Source organism: Danio rerio, chromosome 24, assembly GCF_049306965.1.
Source record: "Danio rerio strain Tuebingen ecotype United States chromosome 24, GRCz12tu, whole genome shotgun sequence".
NCBI classification, from domain to species: domain Eukaryota; kingdom Metazoa; phylum Chordata; class Actinopteri; order Cypriniformes; family Danionidae; genus Danio; species Danio rerio.
This window is the reverse complement of record NC_133199.1, coordinates 24,837,570-24,857,772: the sequence shown is the minus strand read 5'-3', so window position 1 is coordinate 24,857,772 and position 20,203 is coordinate 24,837,570. Positions and strand designations below refer to the sequence as shown.

General features: G+C 34.0%; 2 protein-coding genes across 9 annotated transcripts in view; both read right to left on the bottom strand.

Moving 5' to 3' along the window:
- The window catches only part of drd3 (dopamine receptor D3), a 39,232-nt gene extending 28,569 nt beyond the window's left edge, over positions 1–10,663 (bottom strand). The window contains exons 1-4 of one of the 7 annotated variants that reach the window (XM_073939989.1): positions 10,450–10,663; positions 8,129–8,429; positions 4,774–4,886; positions 1,343–1,479 (exon numbers count right to left, since the gene is read on the bottom strand). In XM_073939989.1, the coding sequence (XP_073796090.1) occupies positions 1,343–1,479; positions 4,774–4,886; positions 8,129–8,429; positions 10,450–10,475 (577 nt within the window). In that variant the 5' untranslated portion in view covers positions 10,476–10,663. 7 annotated transcript variants of the gene reach the window in all.
- Positions 10,664–12,703: 2,040 nt separating this feature from the next.
- si:ch211-161h7.8 lies at positions 12,704–17,589 on the bottom strand. 2 transcript variants are annotated; one of them, XM_001340371.9, is made up of 4 exons: positions 17,394–17,589; positions 15,463–15,585; positions 15,207–15,369; positions 12,704–13,988 (listed from the first exon to the last, which is right to left on the bottom strand). In XM_001340371.9, exons 1-4 carry the CDS (start codon positions 17,524–17,526, stop codon positions 13,934–13,936), a joined length of 474 nt encoding a protein of 157 aa, XP_001340407.1. In that variant the 5' UTR covers positions 17,527–17,589; the 3' UTR covers positions 12,704–13,933. The 2 variants fall into 2 exon arrangements, with proteins under 2 accessions (XP_001340407.1, XP_073796768.1); XM_073940667.1 differs by having other exon boundaries at positions 17,260–17,417.
- Positions 17,590–20,203: the final 2,614 nt, after the last annotated feature.

Below are 20,203 nucleotides of genomic sequence, written 5' to 3'. Positions count from 1 at the left end.
TTTTGTTCGGGATGAAAACATCCACTAAATTAAACTGCTGTAAAAATGCATCAGATAAATATTTTTTTTATTTCTTTGCATAAATCTGTTATTCAATCTTAGTCAATCAACCTACTAAATTTCTTAGAAAATTACAGGATTTTAACTCTTTAATTGACAAATTCATAAATTATGTCACTGATTTGGTGAAAAAAATGCTGAAAAAATGACGTATTTTTAATATAAAAAGTAATTTTTAAAGTCATTTTTTATTGCAAAACTATGACACCATATAATCATGCATTTTTGATTGTTGGTGATTTTCCCTGTTGGAAAGAGGTTACATAAGTAATTTTTTATGTTTTCATCACTTGGCACCATTAACCCTTTAGATAGGCCTGTGCAAGCTTAGATTTAGTATGGAGTATAACAGCAAATGAAAATGTTTGTCTGTGAATGCGTGTGAGCATGAGAATGTGAGAGTATAACCTTTACACGTTTACCATGATGTGTCTGAGAAAATCAAAATGTGCAGCTCAGCTTTCAGAACTTCATGGAGAACATAAAAACAAAGAATGTGTGTTTATGCACCATCAAATCTGGTTATAATGGAAGTCAATCAGGCAAAAGCCATTAACATTTAATTAGGGAGAAAATTTTAAATCTAACATGCATCAAAGCCAGTGTTGTCACTAATCATTCACATGTCCAAGACTGTGATAAAAGGGGAAAAAATCCAGTCCACAATTACTTTTTATATTAAAAATACATTCATGTGTTTTTTTTTCATTAAACCAATGACATTTGATCCTTCACAAAAAAACTGCCATTTTCTAAACAATTTAGTAGTTTTGATCAGGACTGAGGTTGATTAACAGATTTATGCAAAAAAAAAAAAAGTAAACAAAAATGTTAAACTATATTTATTTGATGCATTTTTTACAGCAGTTTTATTCATCCTGAACAAAACAAAAGGGTAGATTTAAACAGTCCATAAGGGTTAAGTCCTGAATGCCTCAAAATGACCTTTACATAGGACCTGAAATTAAACAGCGAATCTATAATTTATTCCGACAGGCATCGCTGCTTTAAAACAATTTTAATAAATTTGTTTTTCTTGTTTCATTACTTATTTGACATTAATTAGACCTCCACGAGGCTTCATGCCAGCACTTAAGAAGATTTCACACTAACAGACAAGAGCAGTCGTTCTCAACAGGTTTTGCTTCAGGTAACAGATTGCATTGTAGCTATGCATGTTTATATGGTTATTTGCATTTATTTGCATCTTATTTAGCAATATTTTGCCTGTGTGAGAGCACCTATGACCTATTTCTGAGTCACAAGGCCACCAGCCGCTCACCTGTAGTGTTGAATCCAAACAGTAGAGGGCAGGAGACGGCAAAGGCGAGGACCCAAACCGTGGCAATCATGACTGAAACCCTTTTGCGGGAGCTGTGGGTGGTGTTGTATAACACGGGCATCACCACAGCTGTATACCTTTACAAACACAAGAATTAATCTCAGATGAGTCTCAGGAGAAGCAAGAATACTGATTAGAAAAAGGTCACACTCATTGAAGCATGGCAATATGATTTATGAGATTAAACAAAAACTTTAAATATAGTACTGTATCTGAATATATCATTCTTATATTAAAAAAAATGATATGACATAGAAAAAAGTGATATACAAGAGGAACTCAATTTCAGATAAGCTTTCACTACTAAGATTTTTTTCAGAATCTGCCATGAAGCGTTAAAATGAAAAAATCTGATTAAAAATTAATAAGGGAGGACTCTGAAGATAATGCGCAACATCTATACATCGAAAGGGGATTAATTATGCTCGACCCCTTCAGCAGGATGATACTAATGCTATTGAATTAGCTTTTCGTGATCATTTTTTGAAATGTGCTCTTGAATGCCAGTGAGGATAGAGAGAGGTGAACCAGGCCAGTTTGAAAACAACAATCAACCCAAACATGTTCCCTCTCTCTGCCTCTTTTTTCTCAACCCTCATCCTTCATGATCAGCCTCTCTCTTAATAAACTCCAACTAATTAAACTTCTGTATGTTTTCACACTCAAGCCATGTGGTTAAAATTAAAACGAAGACCCCTGCTTGCTCTATGTATGAAGGTGTTAATGATGCACCTGTCACTGAGAGCATATTAAAGGATTATTTCGTGTTCAGTAAAGCTTAGTCAACAGCATTATTGACGTAATATCGAATTACTTTAACCTTGTTTGATGTGTTTCACCAATATGACCACAAATGAAGGAACTTGGGGTATATTTGAAGTCACAGTGCGGATGAGCGTAACCAAGCATTTGATGTCAAAGTTTGATTCGTTTTAACAATGTGAATGTTTTTGATCTCTAGTGTGCATTTGAAGCAACAGATACAGAACAGATCTTTTGGATAATGTGCAGAAATGGGTATAATGTATTACACAGAAGCACCTTACTATGTTGTAAACATTTTCTGAGAACGCAGCGATGTAATGCACTAAATTTTAAGTTTGTGTACTTCGATCACAATTATTAAAGTCAATATAATTAAAATTTTTAAATTATAAACAAAATGTTAAGAAAAAATAAATAATGACATGCCTTTTAAAATAACATTTAGCATGCTGGTGTCAGGTAATGAGAATGCAGCTTGTATGTTCATCAATACTGTTTTTAAATGTATTCAGAACTGACCAGCATATATATATATATATACACCATACACTCTGCAAACAATGCTGTGTATAAATCACTGTCTAGCCACAGATAATAGATACTTTTTAGAATGTGAAGTTCCAGAAATGGATAAAATTGTTTGGAATTAGATTAAGATTAAGTGATTTAATCCTTTGTAATAATTTTGGAGTCAATATTAAATGACTAAAAGAAGTCTAAATTTGAATTTTAAAGTAACATTAAAGTAAAATAACTAGAAATATAATTACTTTTTATTACATCCAGTAATTAGTAATGTAGTAAAGTATTCAGTCGTATGTAATCGATTACTTTTTGTGTAACTTGCACAACACTGATAATGTGAATTATGTTTTCTGAACTAGGATGTGCATCTGAGTTTGTACATTTTAATTTAGAGGATATGAACATTTATGAACTCATCTAATTTGACATTAGAGTCTGTGTGAATGATGTAAAAAAATTCTGAAACATGAAAAATACTGTAAATGACATAAATACAGGATCCATTTTGTCACCCTATGATCAAGAAAAGTTTGATTTTGATGTTATATTCTTGTGACTAACCTCCGTTTTGTTATATCAGGAGCTGTTCATTTTGTTGATGTGCTCATTGGATTTCAACAAATTGTGGGAAATGGCTTTTTTACACAGACCTGAATTAAGTAATAAAATAACAATAAAACAAACCTTTTACAAAAAGGTTTGTTATTTTAAGAACGAATCACTGAAATGCTCTAAAGTGAACCAATTTTCTTTAATAAATCAATGCGAAAAGGTTGCTTCTTTGAAAATTTTATTTTCAAGACTGCTTGAATGTTAAAGGTTCTATAGCCAGCATACACTGACAAAAGTAATCCGTAACAGTAACTGTAAAGAAATGGCAGCTGTGGTTGCCAGAACTTTACCATTTAAAAACAATTGTTGAAACCATACTTTTTACTGTAAACCACCATATTTCAATAATTTATATTATTATACACCAGCGTTTTGAAGTACGAACATTTCCTTCACCTGAGATAGCCTTATGATGAACCAAAGCTCATTCCAAACAACTTTTCCCAAAAGCAGAAAAACACATTATTATATAGAAGACACTCAGGGCCCTATCATACACCCAGTGCAATAAGGCACAAGACATGTTTGGCGTAATTTGTTGCTATTTTCAGACCAATGCAACACTAATTTTCTTGTTTTGTGCCATGTTGTTTAAATAGCAAATCTATTTGCGCCACTTTGTGGACTCATGGATGTTCTGGTCTATAAAGGAGGTGTGTTAAGGCGCATTGTTGGTGCGTAGCTATTTTGAAAAACTGAAATAGACTGCACTGTTGACCATCTAAAAGTAGATCTAAAGTCCAGCGCAAAGCGCATTAGTTATGTGCCTATGCAGGTCCAAAATGCTTACACATTGCTTAATACAGATTTACAGCAATACAAAAATATCTTTATATATGTTTACAAATTATTATTTTGTACATAAATATAAAACCAACACCTCCAAGCCTTCTTCATGTTGAGGGGCTTTTTTTCTGTTTATTCATGACAATTTGCATTTGTATAATGTTATTATGAAAAAGGTTGTTTAAAGGAGTAGAGTAAAAGTTAAATAAAGAGAAAGTAAAGAAACCGAATAGAGTTCAACTGTTTTCTCGCTAGTGAAGCGTTCTGTTTTTCCACTTACAAAGTCCACCATGTAAATAGCAAATGCACTATGGTGTGATGCAACTGACTCTTAAAGGAAATTTGAGATTATTTAATGCCTGTTATGTGTAAAACACACCCAAACTGTTTTATGTATTAACATTTGACATAACATAAAACTTTAATGTACATCACTGCTAAGAAAAAAAATAAATAAAATGAACCATAGCAATGTCAACAAAAAAGTCTTAAAAAGTGTCATGTAAAGAATTCTGGGCAAGTCAATTTATAGTTATTAACCATATTTATTTAGTTAATGCAGTTAGGAATTTTTACTGTAACATTTTTACAGCATTTTTTAATGAAATTATGTAATGTTTTACAGTGTAATCTTTTGATAAAAACATCCACAAACATCAAGTAGAGATTTAAGATCTCCCTACCTGTCGATACTGATGGCACACAGGTTAAGTATGCTTGCGGTGCACATCATCACATCCAGGGTCACAAAGACATTGCAGTACAGGCGACTGAAAAGCCAAGCTCCGCCGACCACCTGCACAGTCACAACAGGGTCATACAAAGACACTAAATGCACCAAAAATGTGAAAGATGTGTCTAATTGAATGATTCATTTCTAGCCTCACTCCAAGCAGGGAGAAAACTATTTTCAAGAGTCCCAGTTTTTATCCCACACAAGCTTTGCAAATAATGAGTGCTCAACGGGCAAACAGACCCCTGGTCTATCTCTCAGTGGGCCTATAAGGATAACACCCATCCTAAAGGCAAGGGAGGTATAATAAGGCTCTGGCTGAGATGAATGAACTGCATGCTGCTGATTCAGACCGCTAGTGCTGTACGTCATGACAGGAAGATCTTCTTTTCTCTCTTTCTGGCACTAATCAAGAGCAGCACAATGCCGCCTACTGCAACCATTCACCAGAAGTGCGGCCAAATTTAACCGAGCAGGAATGCTGTCTCTGAATGAAGGTTTTTAACAGTGAGCCACTAAGAGGAAAAGAAATTTGATATTACACTGTGAAATTATACTGTTGTTTAATGCATTCAAATTTTATTATATTTGAAAAGCGTTATTCAGGTTAAATGTAACATCTGCCAATTTAGGATGCAATGTTAAAATATATTTAACAAGATCAAGAGCTTTGAGAATTATAGCATTGAATATATACCTGCTGTTTTCCATTTAGGGAATAATGAACTGAAGCCTTTCACTAAGGGAGTTTGAGGATATTGAACAAAATGTGATTTTACAGATACACAGACTGTGTAAATTCATAGGGTCACACACCTGATGCATTAAGGCACAAAACGTGTTTGGCGCGATTTGTTGCTATTTTCAGACCAGCGCAACCCTAATTTTCATGTTTTGCACCACATTGTTTAAACACTTTATGGACTCATGGGCGTGCTGGTCTATAAAGGCGATGTATTAAGGCACATTGTTAGAGCGTTGCTATTTTAAAATAGGCCGTGTCATTGATCAACTAAAAGCTACTCTAAAGTCCAGTGAAGAGCACGTCAGTTATGCGCTTACACACTACCTTAATACACACAGGATGTACAGCAATACACAAATATTTTTACATATGAAAAAAATAAAAGGATTAAAATGTTACAAAAATTATTATTTTCTACATAAATATAAAAACTACTGTATCCATGCCTTCTTCATTTCGGGTGGCTTTTTTCAGTTTACTCATGACAATTTGCATTAGAATAATAAAATTATTATTAGAAGTATTATATATTATATGCATATTTTTATATTTTTTTAATAAAAACTAGTTTAGATTTGTCTACCTGTCGAGTTTTGGACATGTATGCATCACTATGTGGGGCATAAGAACAGGACGTGTGTTTAGATATAACTCAGTTTTTTGACCAAACTTCATTAATATTGATCATTTATTTATTTGCTGGATATTAGAACTGAATTTAGACATAGTTTTAAGACAAATCTTTGTGCTTAACAAATGAACCTGAATATGTAGGATAATGAATGTATTCAGTGGAGTGAGTGCAACATTGATTCCGTATTCTTATCCTTTTTCCGTCCTTAAAATAGCAAAAGTGGATTCGGACACGCCCTTAATGCTTTTGCGCCGTGTGCTTTAAACTTTGCACCTACATCGTTAAAATAAAGCCTTTAAAGTCAGCTTGAACTGGAAGTTGCTGAGACCTTTATTTCAGTTATGTACTTCCGACTGAAATGGAATATTGAGTAGGGGCGGGGCTTTCTGTTTGCACATCATTCCAACCCATGCTCATTCTGAAAATGTACTGCTACATACATTTCTGGAGAGCACTAAATACATCCCAGGAGGTAAGTTTTTGTGCAGTTTTTGTTTTGGTGAATCCACCAAAGGCCGCTGTGTATGCTTTTTGAGATCTCAAATTTCTTTACTAGTGCCATTCGTACATAAAACCACCAGAGGATGTCGACTGACTGAATGACTGACTGATTGATCGACTGACCCACCCTCCTCCTTCCCTAAACCCAACCCACAGTTTTAAAAAGCAGTCTAGAAAAAGAAAAGCCTTTATGTGATTTTACCATGTTTTCAGATTTTACCACATTATTACCCTGTTATTTACTTGTTAATTATATTTTTTGGTTTCTGTTTTTGTTTTACCCACTTTCTGGAACCATTCTTCGCCGGACTCAAACCCTTTCATCGTCGTCAACTCCTCTTAAGTCTTAAGTCTGCCGATGTACATGGCGAACTAACTGGACAAACTGGTAACAGCAGTAAAGCCTTCCATACGGGGGTAAGCGGTCAGCTGCTAGCACGAAAAGAAACGCAGTCATACCGCCCCGTATCATTTTTTTAAAGATTAAATGCAGCCATCCATACTTCTGGCTACATAATTTGTGATCTCTAGAAATGTTTATAGAGCTACATTTTCAGAATGAGCCTATGTTGCATCATTCCCACGGTAAGAGGAGTGTGGTGAAGAATATTGTGGCTGAAGCTAGCTAAATATTATTTGATCAATTAAAAAATAACAATGTGCAAATAAATTGATTTCACATGGAAATGCTCTTTAAATAAATTGCTTTTATTGGTTATTTAAACAATGGGCAAAGATTTGTGTTTTGTTTCTTGTGTCTATCAATAATTGATGAAGAAAAATGACTTGAAATCTTTTCTCACTGAAACAGATTTCCCTTGATTTTTCTGTTGCTATATTGTTTACCGGGGGCTAAATTTTAAAAATTCTCTCATTAGTTTTTCAGTTTAAAATTTTAGTTTTAAACCCTTTTTTTTTTTACATATTCTTAACGTTTTAAGTTAAGTAGGCTGTACACTGTTAACAATTTCATATAGAATCCTATTGACAGTAGTTCGCCAGTAACTTACTGTAAATCAATTAGTATTTACATTTAGAGCACCATTAATCTAGCTGTATATGTATGTACAGTATTGTATAATTTTACTGTAAATATACAGTGATTTTCACAAGCTTTAAAATACAGTAACATACAGCAAAAGTAAAACACAGTTACTATTACTGGTAAATAGTGTTTAATTTGAAAAAATCTGTTAATGGTGTATAAACATATTTGCAACATAGGTCAAATGGTCTGAAATTAAATTAAGCGTACATTTAGCCATATTTTGAAATATGTTGCATTTATAACATTTTACATAGATCAAATTCAAATATAAACTTGTTTGTCATTTTTATATTTCCATGCATCAGATTTTCGAATGGGAAAATTTATTGTTTTTTTCCTTAAACATGGTAAACTACAGTAGTTCCTAGTGTACTTACTTCCAAATAAACTGCCCAAGGCATGACCAGTGAGGCGACCAACAGATCAGCCACTGCCAGACTGACCACCAGGTAGTTGGTGGTGGTCTGAAGAGCTCTCTCTCGAAGCACAGCAATGCAAACCAGAACATTCCCAAACACGATAGCCAGGATGAGCAGGGAATAGAGCATGGCATAATAATTCCTCTTCGCTTCTTCAACGCCTGACGCTGGGCTGTAGTTTCCCCCAGGGGTGAATGAATGCTCAGAGTCATTCCAGAGCCATTCACCACTGCTAAACATTGCCATAAGTGTGGAAGATCTGGAGAGGGTGGACAGATTTTGACTTTTGCAAAATAAATGCTTGACAACATGCAGTGTAACATCTTTGTACATCTGTTTGAATCCTTGTGTTTGTCTACTGACATCTCTGAATTTTATATTCTGCAAAATTCTCGGTAAACAATTCACTGCTCAAGATGACATGCTGCTTGCTTGGTGACTTGAGACACAGGGCAGCTTTTATAACGTTGAAATGTCTAGTTATTGATAGCAGCTATAAAAAAAGTCACAAATATATATTTTATGAAGATTCATGGTAAGCAATGCTCAGGGTAACCTGGGTTTGCAATATCAGATTCACCATAGCTTATCCAGTTCAACTCTTTATATTTTTATTCCATTAATAAATTAAAGCTAACAAAAAAAGAGCATTTAATTAATTTAAATATTTTCTGGAAAAAAATCTTGAATACTTTTTGCAAAGATTTTAAGACACCCATTGATTCATTAACATATTCATATTTATTTATCCCAAATCATAACTAAATAACTTTAACATAGAAATAAGATATTTCAAAACACATTAAAGATCACAATATCTAAAAGTTGTATAGCTAATTCCTCAGTGATTACAATAAAGTCACACAACTCACTGACGCACGAAAAAAAAAATCATGGTTTTGATGATCTGCACAAAAGCGCCTTGAAAGCCAGAGCGAACGCGTGCATTTAATGACTCTGTTCTGGATAACATCTATAACCATCTATCATTCAGTGCTTCATTGAACCCCCTGAATGCCCAATTTACGATGTGTCTACCTGTTAAGCTTCTCCAGCGAAGAACCGAAACAGAACCCCATCTGAACGCACTTTCCTTGAGGTTAAACTTATCGGTCCAGTCGCCCTTCGCCGTTGCCGCTGTGGAAGGGACTCCATCCTTACCGCGTACGCAAAACTTACTAATACACAGCTCCAAATATGCTTACTCGCGACGCTTTTGAGCATTGAATGATGCCCACAATGGTTTCGCGCACAGCCAGATTCGCAAGGATGGTTACAAGCTCCGCGCCATCTCCAAAAGCTCCTTTACGCACGAAGCGTCCCTGCTTTCATTAGTACAGTGGTTGGTGGTACAGCAAACATGTTTTGAAGGTAATCCGGGAAGGTGAAAGAACTAAACAGAATCTCAAAATCCCCAATTGTACATCATGTGGGAACTCTAAAGGTATTCGCGTTCCTCCGACGTTTTCCGAAGGATGTCTACGCTGTTCGCACTCAAGCTGTGATCATTAACGACTGTCTGAAAATAGCTGTTACCTGTGACAAACCCAGAAGACCGAGCCACCTCTAGCTGACCTGCTGATTAAACGTGTTTCTAGTTTATAAAAATTGACTGATTATGAGTTTTGAGGTTATATTTGGGGTTCCAGGGCTAGTGGTTACAAACCTGGCGAATGTTTTCAAGTTTATTTTTTATTGTTCATACACTTAAAAAACGGCATAACAAAAAAAATAACAATTATGTCCATCACTGTATGAAAGAAATAGTGAAAACCTGGGATAAACCTGGTCAAACATCTGTGACAAATTGTAATTGTTTAATTGCAAAATAAAGTAATTTGTTTAAATTGATCCTCTTATTAACTTCTCCTTAATATACTGTAACAAAAAATAATAATAATACATCAACTATTTAATAAAAGGTAGAGAAAATACAGTAAATAAACAATTCTGAAAGTTTCCTTTTATCAAACTATTGTTTTTAAAATTATAACAAATAAATCTAAAATAAAAATATACTTTAAAAAAATTTTTTTTTTCACTTTTCTTGGTATTTGAAACACGCAGCAACACTGAACTTGCAGTTGGATTTTGGACTCAAAAGGTTGTTCATGCCAAGAATAATAGATTAACTGTAAACATAACTGTGATGATGTCAACCTTAATGTATTATATAGAGCACAACAAGACTGATATTTGACTTGGCCATCCCTCATTAAATCAGCTTATTTTAAAAGCACTTGTTTAGTAATTGTGATGCTAGAAAAAAACTACATTACCCATGATGCTGTACAGAAAATGCCATCAATCAGAGATCTGCAGCAATCAAAGAGCAGCAAAAGACAAAAGTAATGCTCAACCATAACTTCCAGCTCTCCCAGAAATAACATGTAAGTAGAGTTTGACTGAATCAACCTGCATGTTTATAGACCTATTGGATGGAGTTACGGTTTGGACCACCTAGCTCCACCCATTGTGTCCAATGAGTGGGATAGTTCAGTGCATGACTGTTACACTTTAATGAGGACTTGGAGAAAGTCCTTCAGAAGCAGTTAAAAAAGGAAACTGATGCACTTTAAGTCTTAAGCTTTTGGATTCTGTTTCAGTCCAAAGACATGCTGTAATTGAGTAAACTAAATTTATCATATTGAATAATTGTGTGAATGAGAGATTGTAAGAGTGTTTCTCAGTGCTGGGTTGTAGCTTGAAGGGCATTTGGCACATAAAACATATGCCAGAGTAATTGGCAGGTCATTACGCTGTCGCAACCTCTGATAAATCAGGGACTAAGCCAAATGATATTGAATAGGTGAGTAATAGTCAGACATCATATCTAAAACAAGGCTAAATTTAGGTTGTCATTTTAATAGACGGCAAAAAATAGTCTAAACATAGACTAAAATTGACAGGACTGAATTACTACACATGTGAAATCTGTCTATTTGATGACTAGTCTAGTTTTTTTGGACTATTGTTAGACGTTTGTTAAATTTTCATTGACACCCCAAATTTAACCTTGCTTTAGTAAAGACAGTTGTTTACACTTCTATTAGACATCTTTTAAGCAAAATTGTTTGGTTATATTTAACCCAAATTTATTTTAAATCAAATTTTTTACAGTTATTTTGATAGATTTCTTTGATGTGATACTGGGGAAGTTTTTAGTCTCTAGATGGCGCCCACGTTATACTTTTAATAACACAATAAACACAACAGCTGCAAAAAAGAAAGAAAGAAAACAGCAGTCAAGAAAGCACCAGACTCTGCTTGCATTAATGTTTAAGTTCAGAAAATTCACTAAGGTCATTGAGGTTATAAACTACATTACTATTTGAAATATATTCAAGACTCAGTTGTTATAGACAGGCAAAGAAATTAGATGTCTAATTTTTAAAGTTATTTCAATGAAAAGTAATTACTAACTCTTATATACTGCCCTTTAAATCTTTTAGTTGCAAAATAGCGTTGGTCCAGTAGATCCTCTTATACTGATGAAATATGAGACATAGAAAAAATACCCTGCTGAAAAAACAGCTTAAACCAGCATAGGCTGGTTGGCTGGTTTTAGCTGGTCAACCAGGCTGGTTTTAGAGGGGTTTGGGCCATTTCCAGGCTGGTTTCCAGCAATTTCCAGCCTGGTCTTAGCTGGTCAGGCTGGAAAATGACCAGCTAAAACCAGCTTGGCCAGCCTGGTTTAAGCTGGACATAGCTAGTTTTGGCTGGGCTTCCAGCCTGGCTAGGCTGGTCATGCTGGTTTTAGCTCCCAGCCTGACCAGCTAAGACCAGGCTGGAAATGGCTGGAAACCAGCCTGGAAGTGGCCAAAACCCCTCTAAAACTAGCCTGGTTGACCAGCTAAAACCAGCCAACCCTCCTAGGCTGGTTTCAGCTGTTTTTTTCAGTAGGGGAGAAGGCAAAAAGGACCAATTAAGTGAAACAGACATTTGGAATAAGGAGAAAGCATGAAACTAAATAGACACTCCAGATATATTTACAGTAGCTCTCTTGTGCCAAACAAAAAAAATGTTTTGTATTTTTTATTTCACAAAGCAGATCATTGGTAAGGACCCCATTATGAAAGACATGGACATTTATCATAGTTTGTTCTCATCACTCAGTGCAAAACAAGGTTCCAAATCCAATACCTGGACATCGACTGCTTACAGTATGTCTGATAGACTGCCTAGCCTATTACTCCAAATGTAATTTTCACAATAACAGCGCTCTGTAAATTGACACTCAAATAATTCTCTTCAAGATGAACGAGGGAAGGTCCATTGATTTGAGTGCAGTCTGATGAAAAATGTGCCAGCCTTGTTTTGTGTTCGGTATCACTATGACAGCTATTTACTGAAGTGTAGCAGAGCACATCCAAATAACCCACAATGAAATGAACATCTGAGCACCTGCTGTGACCGTGAACTCCTGGCCATAAGAATAAAACCGCCTTTATTTTGCCTAATTGCATTATCGCCCCCTGGTGGAAACAGAATGTCAAAATATAGACAGAAGAACAACGTCCAAAGCTATTAAAATAATTTTAAGCCGTTTAATACGAAACCTTTTCTTCCAATTTGAGTACATACATTTTTCCTTAATGGCTCTTTTGATATTATGTTGACAATCAGGTTTTATAGTTGGTGGGAAACAGCATAGTTAAAACACTGCTTTTGAAACAATGTATAATACTATGTCACAATTGTATCCCATTTACATCTCTTACATTGAAGTGCAAGCAGAGAGTACACAAACTGATCTGTTCATGTGACATTGATACTTGTTTCATTCCTCAATTTCTTTCCCAAAGGCAACAACAACTCTTTTAAAGCTTCCAGAAATAAAACAGTTGTGGCATGGGGAAATTAAAACAGGTCAATTAAGCACATTTGCAAATATACATTCACTTTGGTTTTCACAGCCCAATGATTTTAGTTGAATTCAGTCTGAAGGAGCAATTATTTCAAGTATTTATCTAAATAAATACTTGCTTCACCAATTCTCTCACATTTGGCTTAATGAAATGTGAATACTAGCATAATAAAATGTAGGAGTACTAATTAATTTGATATTAATTAGGCAATTTACACAGCTTTTTTATATTACATTTGTAAACTTTTTTAAATATAAAACTATATAAAAATACATTGACATTGGCTTCTAAAGTCCTATGCTTGTTTGAGGAAATTACATTTTGATAGAGGTATAACAGTGTGTATCTCAATACTATCATTTTGATAATTCATGAGCGATTAAAACTATGTGAAACATCCAATGTCCAGAGCCCTTTATTTTTTCAAAATTGTAAACACATTTGAAACGTATTACTGTTCACATTTCAGTATTACAAGTCTGAACAAGACTTCATCCATTCAATTATAATCCATATTATAATAATTGATGAGTCATTATAAGTTGTATAAAAATACAAGGTGTTCACATCTTTGCAAAATATGAAAAATGGTCACACTTGAGTTCCCTATAGTAAACTAACTTTATCTAACAATGAACAAATCATTTGTTATATGATTTATCAAGTTTAAACATGTTTGAAAGTTATTTAATAAAAATGGTAATTATTCATAGTTCATGTTCACTCAGGTCAATTAAATAATATTAACAGATGCAACTTTCGTCACTTTACAGTTAATTTTAACAAATGGAACGTGTTGGTTTCAATCAAGTGTGAATATATAATTCTATCTTCTATTTCCAGATTAAGGCTCTGAAATAATATGAACATTACAGCAAATTAAAGTTAAAGTTGCTCAATTCTTCTCACGCTCCTCCCAATCAATGTATCCTCCTGCATAATGTCGTGCCCTGAAAAACACAAAGCAAGTATTGCATCGTTAACAGTAAGGAATATGTAATTAATTGAATCATCTTCATATTATGTGTTCTAGACCATTAGTGTAACTTAATAATAATAATAATAATATACGCATTTCCACATAATGATGTTATTTCAGTTTAATTTGGTCAAACAGAACCCAAAAATAAATTAATTTTGAACCAATGAAATCAAATCAATTTTAATTGGAATTATGTAGTGAATTTAATGTGGACAGTTAATCTGAATCAATTAATTTAGACAACCAGAATTTTCCTAGTGCTGGGTTAAAGCTGGAAAAGCATTCACTGTGTAAAACATGCTGGATGAGTTGGCGTTCATTCCGCTGATTAAGCCGAAAGTAAATGAATGAGGTAATGAATATATTACAATTTTTATCATATATATATATATATATATATATATATATATATATATATATATATATATATATATATATATATATATATATATATATACAAATAAAAAAAATATGTCTCAAAACTGACATTATTTACCATAGTATTTGCTCACTGACTGTATCAGCTAACAATACCAGCATAAGCACACTTGGTAACCTAAGAAAACGATAATGAAACTCTTCTAAATCTCCAAACTAAGTGAAGAAAAAACTCCAACAAGTTTCTCTTTACTCAAAGGTTCAGTGAAGTGTTTTGAAAGGAGCATTTTATTATAATATGTGATGTAATTTAAACTAAAACAGAAGACAGGGCAGGACATAGTTTAGCTCCTCCCCTATTTAAAAAAACAGTCAATAGCGACAAATCACAAGCTGTAGAGCTTTATATCTTTTTAATACAAGGGTTGTCGCTGTTTTAGAGAACACTAGCTTATAGATATCCTTTAAACTAACATACTGTTAGTAGCCTAACATCTAATAAAAATATGTTGATGTAATGGGGACTTTAAAGCCCATATAATCCCTTTATTGACAACATTTCTCCCTTAAAAAGCATGCTAGAAACAACACATCCACCAAGCAATTCGATATGCAAATATATGATGAAATAATTCATCATCCCAAAATAAAACACTTAGCTTTACCCTTTTTTCCCAAATTTAAGTGGTTAACAATACAAATAAACTAACTATAAAAAAAGAATTGTGTTGCTTCTACTCATCTTAAGCAAGTCATTTGAACAAGCGGCAAAAATATTTTTTTCGAGCATGTCATTTTTATATCTTACTTAGAGAATCCCAGACGATGAGCAGTTTCGAGAGCGGTCAAACTCCTCTTCCCACTCCGACAATGAAAAACAATGTTATCGTCCGCTTTTTGGGGGGCTTTCACTTTAAACTGCTCTTCAAACTTTTCTGCGGGGAGCTTCAGAGACACCTCAAGCTCTCCTACTGGGAGATACAGTAAAGTGTAGACTGAGTACATGCACTAAAAGTAAAATAAATAAAAACATTTCATTTTTTATGTTCTGAATAGAGACTTACATGGAACGTTGACCGAATCTGGGATGCGGCCAGCCTGAAATTCATCTGGATTCCTGACGTCAAAGAGCTGCACGCTGTGATTGGCCAGCATGCCTTTGAGCTGTTCATATGTCACAACCGACACTGAAACGTCAAAATCGGGAAGTATTAATGTATTAATGATAATGTAAGATCAGTGTTGAATAGGGCTGGGCGTTTAATCGAAAAGTAATTGAAATCGACATTTATAACCTATAATCGATCTATTTTTTCCAGGACAATTTTTTCAATTACTTTCCCTACAGCATGTGGAGTCACATGACCCTGCTCTGTTAAGGCTGATTTATACTTCTGGCGCAGCCTTCGCACGGTCGCATAGCCGCGCACCTCTTAAAAAATTTAACTAAACGTTGCACGTTTGCACTACATTGACAATGGTTGGAAGCTGTGCCAGAGATGCCTTGAGGCGGCATATTTTATTTTACATTAAAATTATTATTTACATGAAAATGTTTGTTTACAGAAGATTCAATGCACTGTTTAATATATTATTTACATTATTTTTTTATAAAAGATACTGTTAATTTTCTACTTTTGAAAACAACATTTTTGTTATTTGTGTTTCTTTCATTTATTTTAAAATCAAGTAATGCACTCTTCATTCAGAAATCTCTCACGTGTAATCTTTGACCATATTTACTGTACAAAACCTGTCAGTGAACTATGAGGGCAAAAAATAAAATAAATAAACAAAATAATCACTCATTAACCGTAATCAAGCTAAAATGGTCAACTAATCAAGATTTTAATTGAAGGCCAAATCTTCAGCTCTAATGTTAAATATAAATCAATATAATGATGTTCATAATTAACACCAGTGAAAATCATGCAAGATAAACAAAAATATTCTGCTATAAAAAAACTTCTGACTATTCATGGTTGGTAGACGCATAAAGGCTGTGTGTTCGACAAAAGAATAGTCAAACAATTGTTTTGCACCAGCTAGCAGAAAAAAAAAAACAAAGGCTAAAAATAACACTTTAAAGGGGTAAATGCTAATACTTTAAATATTAAACGTTGCTTTAATTGCATTTTAACATTTTAACATTAATACACTTTAACATCAGTCATTGCATTAATTAACAATGAGCAAAACATTAGTAATGTAAATTTATCAGTTAAAAACAGCCGTTCATCGTTAGCTATTTCTATTAAATATTAAATACAATTAAATAAAAAATTAATACATAAGAAATAACGCATTTATTAATGTTATCACAGTTAAATTAATTAACATTCCCTAATACATTATTAAAATAAAACTGTAATTAACATCAGGGTTAATGAATGGGTTAGAAGTATTTTTGTTAACACTTTAAAATAATGATCCGTCAGTTATTGTCTTTAATAACCTTTACAAACAATCAATACATTATTGACTGTATTTATTCATTTTGTTAACATCAGTAAATGAAAATAAAGTTTTTGATTGTTAGTTCATATTAACTCCCAGTGCGTTAAGTAATGTTAACAAGCAGAACTTTAGATTTTAGTAATGCATTATAAAATACAGATCTTGTTTATAATTACAGTAAAATTAACAAATATATGAACTTACATTATCCAATTTAACTTTTTTTAAATTACCATATTTTTTATGTTAATTAAAATAGTTACACAGTAATAGTAACACAAGTTAAACATTTTAAACCTTTTGTGTGCTTTTTTTAAATGTCAAGGTTAATAATCAAATAGAAATAAATTGGGAATTGGTCCAAAGTCCAAAGTGCTACATAATAAAATCGTCCTTTAGCCTACCTGACATTGCAGACTTCACTGAAATATAGTATATGAGAAAAAAATATGTAAACATAAGACGATATAGTTTTTAACTGGGCAAAAAAAGTAATTCCAGCTATTTTGAGAATATGTTGTGGCTCTGGGAGCTCTACCTGCACCAGGTTGTCCGTGACTGTGATTGATGTTGGATGTCTTGATTCCACATGCTGACAAAATTCTACCATGGCAAACCGGTTTAGTGAGGGCAAACACGCCCAGACGACGTAAAATCTGAAACGATACCATCTCTAGCGGTTGCAGTGCAGTCACTGTGACGGTGCAGAGGAGAAAGCGGTTTGACTTGTCTCTGGAGCCTGCAGTGCTTACAGGCAAAGACTATAGATATCCGAGAGTCAATTATCGGCTGCCCTCTAGTGGCAGGAATGAGTCCCGGTGAACGACAACGAGAGGAAATAGTTCAGGTTCAGAAGATTCATTCATTCATTTTCTTGTCGGCTTAGTCCCTTTATTTATTCCAGGGTCGCCACAGCGGAATGAACCGCCAACTTATCCAGCAAACATCCACACACATATTCACACACACACACACACACACACACACACACACACACACACACACACACACTACGGACAATTTAGCCTATCCAATTCACCAGTCTAATTCAGTCCAACCGGAGCACCACGCGAACGCAGGGAGGACATGCAAACTCCACACAGAAACACCAACTGAGCCAAGGCTCGAACCAGTGACCTTCTTGCTGTGTGGCGACAGCACTACCTACTGCACCACTGCTTCGCCCTAGTTCAGGAAAGATGAAGACCAAATTTAATTTCATTGTACCTTGTAATTTTTTAGGACTGTCAACAATCTACAAAGTAAAAGGATGTAAGAGGATGATAGTAGCAGTGGTGACATTATCTGTTTGTACAAATCCCTGTCATTAGCCTACTGATTGATAGTCCTATATTTTTTCTAAATTTTTCTGGTGTAAAAATTGATAGTTTATAACTTTGTGGTAAATTATTATGGTATGCTTTTATATTTTAGATGTAAGGTAGACATATAACTTTTAATAAATACTCTATACTTTTTTCCCTGATGAAACTCATACAGACGTTTATGTGTGGTTTGTCTGACAGCAGGTGTGATATTTAATATTTGAATATACACTGTAAATCCCAACTGTCAACGAGTGTTGAATGAGTTCATTAAATACCTCATTACTTTAACTTAAATGGAGTAAGTTCATAGTATTCATATAGATCAGTTTTTTAAATGAAATGGTTTGTTGCAATCGGTTTCTTCAAATTGTTTGAGTTCCCTTAACTTATTGGGTTTTACAGTGTGTGTGTGTGTGTGTGTGTGTGTGTGTGTGTGTGTGTGTGTGTGTGTGTGTGTATACATAAACTATATATATATATATATATATATATATATATATATATATATATATATAATTCTGACTTCAACTGTATATATTTTAAACTCTTTATTTTCATTGAAAAAAAAAATACATACACACAGTACCGCCTATATCCGTACAAGAAAGAGATGATCCATATCAAAAATCTCTTGGAAAGACTTTCACAGTGAATTTGGCTCACAACAAAAAGGAACTCAAAACCCTACATCCCACCCATCTAACATTGATCAAAATGTTTGTAGAAAGTTAGCAAAAAATAAAATAAAAGTCATGCATGAATAACATTTACAATCATATTATGGAACTGGCTAGGACAAAAAAATAAATACAATTGAAGCAATAGGTGTACATAGACAATTAGACCAAAAGATACATTCATTCATTTTCTTTTTGGCTTAGTCCCTATATTAATCAGGGGTCCCCACAACAGAATGAACCGCCAACTTTTCCAGCACATGTTTTAGGCAGCGGAGCACCAGGAGGAAACCCGCGCGAACACGGGGAGAACATGCAAACTCCACACAGAAAAGCCAACTGGCCTAGCTGGGGCTGGAACCAGCGACCTTTTTGCTGTGAGGCGATTACCAAAAGATAAATTCTAAAATAATTATAAGATAATTATAAAGTAAATAATGAAATTAAATAAACAAATAAATTACCATACAACAGTCTTGTAAAAGTCTATATCAGTTCAGTCTATCTAAAAAAATATTATGAATGGTTCCCAAATCTTGTTACAACTGGACAATCTGTCATTTAGTGTGAATCTCTGTTCTCCTAAGTGTAACATATTTCCAAGCTTTCTAGCCCACATTTCAAAGGTGGGGACAGTTTCAGATTTTCACATTTGTAAAATGAGTTTTTTTAAATAATATTATCTTCGTATATTACCTTTTTTATGTAAGACTTAAAAGGAGAAAAACACTGAAAGCATCATATGGTGCGGATGAAAAGATTAAATGTTGCCAGATTTTGATGGAAAAACATGCCTACAAAAACACTTATACAAAAATACAAAAACAACATTCAAAGTGACTCAATAAAAACAAAAAGAGAGTAATAAACCAACATTGTTAAATAATTTTACAAAAGGAGTGATTATGTAAGAATAAAGGAAAAGTGATATGATGATAATACATGAACAAAAGGATTTACTGTATTTATAAATTACTGTTCACATATATTTCTTTATACAAATAATAAAAATACATATGTGTATATGATGGAGGCGCAGTGGGTAGCGATGTCACCTCACAGCAAGAAGGTTCGAGGTCAGTTGGCATTTCTGTGTTGGCATATTGCTGCGTAAGTTGGCAGTTTATTCTGCTGTGGTGACCCTGATTAAGAAAGAGACTAAGCTGAAAAGAAAACGAATGAATGTGTATATGATAACAATTCATTCAGCCATGGCACATTGGCTGAGGCTAGCATGGTTGCCTCACCACAAGAAGGTTGCTTGTTTGAGTTGCTATTTCTGTGTGGCTATTTCTGTGTTTGCTCGAGTTTTCCCCAGGTGCTCCGGTTTCCCCCACAGTCCA

Bases quoted from the DNA above. Each gene is read 5' to 3' on its own strand.
- si:ch211-161h7.8 (XM_001340371.9), bottom strand. From the start codon at position 17,526: ATGGTATCGTTTCAGATTTTACGTCGTCTGGGCGTGTTTGCCCTCACT. The intron at 15,370-15,462 runs GTAAGTCTCTAT...TGTATCTCCCAG, and splicing joins AGATTCGGTCAACGTTCCAT to TAGGAGAGCTTGAGGTGTCT. The intron at 13,989-15,206 runs GTAAGATATAAA...TGTGTTTTTCAG, and splicing joins CATCGTCTGGGATTCTCTAA to GGCACGACATTATGCAGGAG.